This window comes from Branchiostoma belcheri, unplaced genomic scaffold (genome assembly GCF_001625305.1).
Source record: "Branchiostoma belcheri isolate BF01 breed outbred unplaced genomic scaffold, Haploidv18h27 scaffold61, whole genome shotgun sequence".
NCBI classification, from domain to species: domain Eukaryota; kingdom Metazoa; phylum Chordata; class Leptocardii; order Amphioxiformes; family Branchiostomatidae; genus Branchiostoma; species Branchiostoma belcheri.
Window position 1 is genome coordinate 1,814,238 of NW_017804254.1, and position 8,422 is coordinate 1,822,659.

Consider the following 8,422-nt stretch of genomic DNA (forward strand, 5'->3'; position numbering starts at 1 on the left):
GATTCACAATCAGAGTATAAGGGTATAAGTTTTGGCTGGGTCATATTAGGAAGACAGGATTGCGGCTAGATCCATATTTCAACTCAAATGTCAAAGATCACTAACCTTTCAAAAGAGTTTCTACGCTGTTTGATATTCAAAGCCGGCCACAACTTACTAATTAAATTAAAGACAAGACTTTGATATGAGACAGCGTCCATTACAAGTTAGTGAATGAGCTAAAAGTAGAAGAGAGGGCAAGGACGAGATATCAGCAGACAAGTCTTCAGAACAAGTAAAATATCACGAATGGTTTGTTGTGCAGTCCCCTTGCCTGGCCCGCTGGTATCCAGTCTTACGTGATTGGGCTGTTTGGGGTGTTCAGATAGGCTGTCTTCGGGCCACTAATAGCTTCCCCCCGCCCCGTGCAACAGGCCGACCGGGTCAGGATACCTATCAGGCGGGCGGGACAGAGCTCCTGGAGCCCCATGGAAAACCTGCCCCTCCCTACCACGTAAGACTGGATACCAGGCTAATGGTCTAGTATCTATTACCAAGGTAGCCTGGTATCCAGTCTGATCGTGTCCCGCCCGCCTCATATAGGTTTCTCCGTGTGTATTTTACGAGAGATTGATTAGCCCTCCACGAAGTTCTTGTTGGGGGGAAACCAAATCCTCAAGCGTACTGTCTCGTATTAGCCTAACACTCCTACCGCGGGACGGCCTGTTGCACTGGGCGGGGGAAGCTATTAGAGCCCCCGAAGGCACAACCTGCCTGAACACCCTAACAACCCCAATCACGTAAGATTGAACGTCCTTGCTATTACATAACAGCTCTTACATAATATGCAAGCTCCGTACGTGTTTCTCAGGGTGCTAATAATTATTGTGTCAAATTATATAAATCATCCGTTTACTCAATTAAAGATTTTGCAGTTGACGAAATTTCAAAGAAGATTCTGAGTCGAAGACCATAGCTACTCTCTTCCACCCAATTATCGAGCCAGAAAGGACAACTCTTATGTAACAACTCTTATATAACAACTCTTATATAAACACTCTTATATAACCACTCTTTTATACCAACTCTTATGTAATGCAAACTCAGGGCCATTAACCGGCACGGGTGTTAGCTCCGTACCTGTTTCCCACGATGCAAATAATTGTTCTGTTAATTGTACGTAATCACCCGTTCATTCAATTAAAGATTATGTAATGTACTTGTTATCCTCTATGTAGACTTGCGTTTATCAGCTTTGCTGCCTGTAAGTCTGTGTAACTTGCGTTGATTGCATTAGAAACCGGGTGTGCACTGCTAAGACGCAGTTGTATCACCCCGTCCTGCAAATAAGGAGCGCCGACCTCCCCCCCCCGGCACAGTCGACGACCTCCCCGGCACAGTCGACGACCTCCCCGGCACAAGCGCCGACCTCCCCGGCACAGGCGACGACCTCCCCGGCACACGTATTGTGCTAGAACACAGCTTAAAAACTGCAGGTGAGTACTGAATCTTACAGCTCAGCAAAACAGTGTTTGTTGTTGTAATTGCCTTTATTTTGCTTTAAATTTGTGTAAAAGAGAGGTTGAGTGCGGCTGTGTTTTTAGTACTTTAGTTTTCATACTCTGTGTGTTTAGTCGTTGTTTTACCTTTATGACCACATAGATTTCAACATTTTGTTGCCAAACTTTTTTTTATTCGCACGCTGGTTTTAGGGTCCCGAGAGGTTGTCATCTATATAATCAAATTAATATGGCCTTATAGGAGTATATACACCCTTTAATCTGGAGTCACATTTGAAACGGGGCCTGCTCGGCATGTTCTCGGTGTAGACGCCAGCCGGCGTCATGAAGCCGAGCGTACGCCGGCTGTCAGGGTAACAATAAATGTTCCTTCACGGCTTCCTGTCGGGGCGCTGAGGCGGCTTCTATTTAAAATTCACAAACTTTTGGCCCTTTGACGGCCGGTTTCTGATAGGGACCCGTCCTGTGCCCGGTCAGTCTTCCGTCTTGACCCGTGCGGGATACGGTGGGGCAGCTACAGGGTCCCTGGCGGGGTTCAGGGGCGACTCTGGTGGGTCCCAGGCTGGTACACCCCTGGCTGGTATGGTGGGTTTGCCCCTGGTTGATGCACAGACCCGTGTACGACTCACTGATGATGGAGCTATGTCGAGAACATCACAACCTTCTTCTGAACACAGATCAGCACACGTGACGTCATAATCTTGGACAGGTGGCTGTGCGGCCACCTGGCGGGACCCGGCGGCTATGTTACTGCTTGGTCCGGTGAGGTTACGGCGTCGGTTCGGACGTACCTTGCCTGACGGGGCCCAAAGTGATTTTTAAAAGTTTGAGTTAAATCAATTCAACGACCGCGAAGGGCCAAAAATAGACCGGCAGCCGTCGGGAACCCCACCAGTCTTCGTCCCAGGTCCCGTTCGGTAGTGCCGAGAAAACAGGCCGAAAACGCGCCGAGCGGGCCCCATTCTTGAATTGTGACCTAGGCTTTAGCCGGTACCTCGAATGATTTGAAGTATTCTCGTGATCTCCAATTGCAAGCAGATCTTCTGGTGTCTACAAACTTTTAAGTCATACATGCGAATCTAAAAGACAGAATCAAACTGGCTAGGCAGTAACTTTGTTGTTACATTATACCACAGGGGTCAAAATATAGGCCCCCTGGACCTACTTTTAAGCTGGAGTCACATTTCCAACGGGGTCTGAGCGGCATGTTCCCGTTGTAGACGCAGGTTGGCGTCATGAATCGGTCAGGGTCACAATTGAATGTTCCTTTACGGCTCCCTGTCGGGGCACGGTTGTGCTCCGGGCGCCACTGAGGCGGTTTCTATCTAAAATTCACAAACTTTTGAGTTCGGCGAGTGTGCCTGGATGGTCTACTGGGAGTAGGTTTTGAGGTGCAGTTGATGCCTTGTTTGATGACCAACAAATCTATGTGAAACTTGTAAAAGCAAAGCTGATTAGCCGATCTTTCCTCAGGCGTTCTTGTAGCGAAGGCCACTGGAGGTCGCTCAGCATGTCACTAACGCTGGAAGTATGTCTGGAGCGGTGTACTGCCCAGCGAGCCGCTCTGCGCTGCACTGCTTCGATCCTGTTTATGCATGTCCTTGACGGAGTACAGATTCGCATGTATGACAGGAGCAGACACTTAACACTAGCTCGCCGAGGTCTTTACTGCCCAGTTTTTAACCCACACCTAGGCGAGGGTTGAATAAGAACCAGTGGGCGGATCATCGTGATGTTTGGTATGCAGGTATTGGAATTTGCCAGCTGAGTCTATAGGATCTGTACTCCGTCAAGGACATGCATAAACAGAATCGAAGCAGTTAATTAGTGATTTGGATATTTGGTGTTCTTGAATGTTCTGTCCTTCCTGAAAATCATCACTTTGGTTCTCTTCAGGTTTACTTGAATGTCCCACTTTTAACACAAAATGCATTATAGGCTTGTCTAGTGCACATAGCGTGCGTAGTCCAGTGGTTAGCGATCCTGCCTCTGGACTAAGAGGTTGGGAGTTCGAATCCCAGCCGATGTCGCTCACCCGACATGCACGCTACTGTTTAGGGTCGCAGTCCTTCGGACGGGACATTAAGCCGTGGTCCACTGTTCATTGTGCTTGTCGAAAAGAGCTAGGGGAATTTCCCCGGTACAATGAACCTGTAAATACTGTACATAGCGTCTGTCTTCTCTGTCACGACCAGTGGAAGATTAGCTCTTCAATGAGCTAAACTGGTTCACTTTCACTTTCACTTTCACGTTGTAACCCTGTTTCTGATTCCAAAAACATCACATCGTCGTCTGCATTAAGCAGACAGAATACAAGTAAAATTGTGTAAGGTGGGCGGGGCACAATAAATGTTATCTAAATCATTAACAAGGTCGTTAATGAATATGTTAAAGAGAGTTGGACTGAGGTTACATCCTTGTCTGACTCCTTTATCAGTAATAAACGATGGTGTGATGCCAACTGACGTTTTGACACAAGTTTGTGGGTTGGAGTACATAGATCTGATTTTACCTTAGAACTTCCCACCTATCCCTGAGCTGAGTAGTTTATACCACAGTCCTTCACGCCAAACACTATCAAAAGCTTTCCGGAAATCGACAAAGCATGCATAATGTGTCAATGACGAAGAGTTTGTCGTTAGTTCCAAAGTTTTTTCTAAAGCCGACCTGGTTAGGGGAGACGAGGTTATGTTCATCTACTAAGGTAGACGAGTGTTTATTACAGCTGTGAATACTTAAGCGAGGCAGCTAATGACTGAGATACCCCGATAATTGTTCGGGTCCTCTTTAGACCCACATTTATGTAGTGGTGTGGCTTATGCGCCATTGTAAGGGAAAGGGTCCAGATTCAAATAGCAAATTGAATAGTTTGGTCAGCGGTTTTCTCATGTTAGCATCTCAGTAAGGATCAGGTCGTTGCCTGAGGCTTTATTATTCTTTAGTTTTGGAGACTGCTTTCGTGATTTCCAGCTGTTGTATAATAGTATCTAAATAATCAAGGCTTGCAGATTGTTTGTTTCTAATCTGAATTTCGAAAATGATTGTTGGATTCCGGGGACTTAGATGTACTGTCTCTTCCGTACAACCCTTGGAAGTGCGCGAGGAGTGCCTGTTTGTTGTGTCTTCTAAGGGAACGGAATCATTTGTTTTGAACTGTTTAACCAGCTCGCAAAAGGCTGACGGGTTGTTGCCGGAATAAGAATTAAGTTGATGGAGAATATTGTTTTTGTAAGTCCTTTTAGTTTTCCGAATAAGTCGAGTGTATTCCTTTTTTCTTCTGAAATATAGGCCCCTATAAAAGGGCCCCTATGTTTTTTCGAGAGGAGCTTGCCAAGATCTTTTGATTTCTTTCAGGCAGTATACGTAGCACAGTTCTCAGTAAACCTTTTTACCTCCATGAAAAATGGAGGTATTGTTTTTGGCGTGTCTGTCTGTCTGTCTGTGTGTGTGTCTCTCTGTCTGTGTGTGTGTTTCCGCAACTTTGTAGTCAGCATAACTTCAGAACGCCTTTATGGATTGTGATAATATTTGGTATGATGGTAAGTCTTGGAAAGACAAAGGTCAAGGTCAAGTATGGGCCTCCTGGTGGATGACCTTGGTACTGCAGCAGAACTTCCAGTTTTTGTATCTTTTGTCCTGAACAAGTTATGGTCTTGACTTTTTGGTGACAGATAGCTTATCCTGTCAGGAATAAGTGGCGTAAGTTTGGTTCCCCTAGCAGCTTGTTCTGGAACTGCATGTTAGTTTCTGGTAAAAACTTTCAAAGCCAATAAGTCCAGATTGGAACAACGTATTTTCATCATTTTTGGTGTGTAGGTACCTGAGAAACAGTTGTACATGATTAAATGCAAATTATGCAAATGAGGACTTAATTTGCATAATTAATGAGGAAATTCTATAATTACAGTGTTTCATATAATGGTACTGCTATACCTGTAATCTATTTAATCTGTGGCAGGCGGAACATCAACAGATACCAATTATGCAAATGATGACCTAATTTGCATAATTAGTGTGGAAATTCTGTGAATCCATATTGGTGAATGATGGGAATTTTATACCTCGTAACTTTTGTAAGTTACTTAAAGGTTTGCATTGCTATGCATATATCATGTTAATGTAGAGGTTATTTGCATAATTAATGAGGACAAAGCAAGCCCATATTTTATGGAGGTATGAGATCTCGGAACTCTTGTTGTTTTTGTTGCGGGAATGAGTTGCTTGCCTTGTACGACGTAGAACTTGTGATTTTTTGCCTGCCTCCTGTAGTAGTGTAGAGGAGAAACTAAGTCGTTCAGAGCGACATCGAGAGAGTTTGGGGTTGCCTCGTAGCTCCTGCTGGCGGAAGTGAATTCGAGGCTATCTACTGTTTCTAGAAACTTTAAATTTGTTTGGAATCAGCTCTCCATAAAAATTTACAATGTGGATGAGTAGGCAATGTGCTAGTTATCTGTTCTGAGAGTCGGTTAGCATTGCTATGTAAAATTAGGGAGAGTTTACAATGGTCGGAGAGTGGGGTTAATAGGGGTACATGGAAGAAGGAGATTTTATGGAGGAGAATATTTTCACTAGCTTGTAGTCTACAGTCTAGAGCGTGCAGCAGGAGAGGGAAGGGCCCCTGAAATCTTCGGAAACGAAGCCAAGCCGACGATCACATCATGCATAGTCTAAACATTTTTCGTCTGTCTTCCAGTGATACCCACTGTTAGTTTCTTTTCATTTCCTTGACACTAGCACCACTTTCATAGTTCATACAGGATCGTACAGCTTGATTCTGCACCCTTTCGAGTTTGTCTTTATCTTTGTCTATGGATTCCATACTGTTGCGGCATATTCTAGATTCGGTCTTACAAGTGACGTGTATGCAAGTGATTTTACTCTAGTTGGGCACGTTAGAGTAGATATTAGCTAGATATGTAGCATTTCTGAAGAGTTTGCCATACATTGTGCCTGTTACAATTGTTGTGCAATTAAGTTTGAATATTTGAATATTGTTATCTATTCATATTAGTTCGCCATTATGAAGACGGCCGTGAGTGTAGGGGTACCCTTGGTGCTGATCCTGGTCGTCTCTGCGTTCCTCATCGGGACTGTGTTATGGAAGGATCCATCATCGAAACATGGACACCGCGTCATCAAAAGATCCATATGTTCGTGTTTTTCTCCTAATTATCTAGTTAACAAATAGCGATGACGCTCAAATGAACAGATGGTACATATGTACATGTATCTGGGAATCACACTTGTATTACTATATAGATCGGTGGCCATATCGTCTTTTGAATAAAAGTAGTGTGTAAAAATCATCAAGCACGGTTCATTGCTCGATTCAAAGGCTCTAAAGAGCGTTTGGTGGAAGAAAGATTGAAGCCTTGCCACATTGGAGAAAAAAAACAGTGTTTTAATTTGCTCGAAACTAGAATGATTACACAGGGGCGATCTTATGGCGATAGCTTACATTTGAATGCCTAACAAAAATAAATTAACCATCATAGGAAAAGGAAAGAAAAACTCCTGTATCCTATACTCTACCGACCTTATGAAATTATAACAAAAAATAACTATATCTAAGAACGTATACGTAGTAATTGTCCGGTAAAAAAAGGAGTGACCGACCTTCCCCTGGGGTTATGATGTTTCTGTGTTGTTGCATTATTGTCGAGTGATCTTCAGGATGCCCTTGGAGAAGCAGCTTCAGAAGTTGATCAATCATTGATAATAGTATAATAATATGTTTGAACGTGATAAGTTTTGTGTAAAGAGGTTTGAATAAAGTTTTTCCCTCTAGCGTTGATGTTTCTTCATACCCTTCTGTGCTCCAGCATTGCCGGATGATCTGCAGGATGCCCTTCTTGCAGCAGCTGCTGAAGACGCCCCTGCTTACGTCCACGATAAGCGTTTCGTTCCGGGCATTGCCAGCCTTGCGGGAAGTCTTTTCGGTAAGTCCTCTAACTCTGGTTATTACTAACAAATGGCTCATATCCTCCCCGTTGACACCATAACCCTATATTTCCAGTGATTGAAAATTCCTCATGATCAGTCACTGAGAGAGTGAGAGGGATTATTCGTACGTTCTCGTTCAGTGTTAACGATCTAAAAAATTATTTACTAGCGTTACAGCTTTAACAGATTTAACAGCTAGCTTTCATTCACCTGCTTTGTTGTACCTTCACCAAATTTCTTTGATATTTTGTGTGGCTTTTTATCTATTAGTATTAAGACTACATGTATCTGTAGGCTGTGTATGTATACATATATATATATATATACATGTATATATATATATACTACAGCAGCGACCATCCCACAAACCATAAAAAGCCCTGTTCTTGTAATGTTTCTCCCATGTTATTTCGCCATGTAAAGCAAAAGCAAAGAAGTTCGACCCAGCACAACTGACTGACACAATACAACAATTGGGCTCCATGAAGAACATGGCGCCTGACATCATGGCCCAAAGTGTGAAACAGGAGGCTGAAGTGACAGAAGAGGTTGAAAAGCAGGTGGCGGAGGAAACGGTTGATAAGCTATTTGCGGAAGGTAAATAATTTTCAACGCATCTGTAACTAAGCATCTTGATCTTGAATTGCTTTCTGTACGACCCGGCTTTTACCTCTTGCACTGTCAAAGAAAATAAGAACAGCACTGTTTGTTCAATTATTGATCATGACTGTAGTGAGTAAGATACAGCTTGTTATCAAAGCTAAGCTTACCGATGACATTTATGTCACACCATGTTACAGCTGGACGTTTAAACGGACAAGGATTGAGAGGTGTGGGCGGCGGTGGAGGAGAGATAAAGGTACAGCCGAATATTGCATTTTGTTGTGAAATGCGTTCAGTTTTTCCACCTGAGAAAACATGGGAGCAGGTCTGTAGTAAGCATGAAGGTTTGGCATTGAGGAAAATAGGAGAGGCAACCT

General features: G+C 43.6%; 1 protein-coding gene across 1 annotated transcript; it reads left to right on the forward strand.

The window, feature by feature from the left end:
• Positions 1-1,353: 1,353 nt before the first annotated feature.
• Positions 1,354-8,401, forward strand: LOC109482858. The gene is made up of 6 exons (XM_019785700.1): positions 1,354-1,475; positions 6,511-6,649; positions 7,322-7,438; positions 7,866-8,039; positions 8,243-8,301; positions 8,342-8,401. The coding sequence occupies exons 2-6, from the start codon at positions 6,520-6,522 to the stop codon at positions 8,399-8,401; spliced, it is 540 nt and encodes a 179-aa protein (XP_019641259.1). The 5' UTR covers positions 1,354-1,475; positions 6,511-6,519.
• Positions 8,402-8,422: the final 21 nt, after the last annotated feature.

Bases quoted from the DNA above. Each gene is read 5' to 3' on its own strand.
- LOC109482858 (XM_019785700.1), top strand. From the start codon at position 6,520: ATGAAGACGGCCGTGAGTGTAGGGGTACCCTTGGTGCTGATCCTGGTC. The intron at 6,650-7,321 runs GTTCGTGTTTTT...TCTGTGCTCCAG, and splicing joins CGTCATCAAAAGATCCATAT to CATTGCCGGATGATCTGCAG. The intron at 7,439-7,865 runs GTAAGTCCTCTA...CGCCATGTAAAG, and splicing joins CCTTGCGGGAAGTCTTTTCG to CAAAAGCAAAGAAGTTCGAC.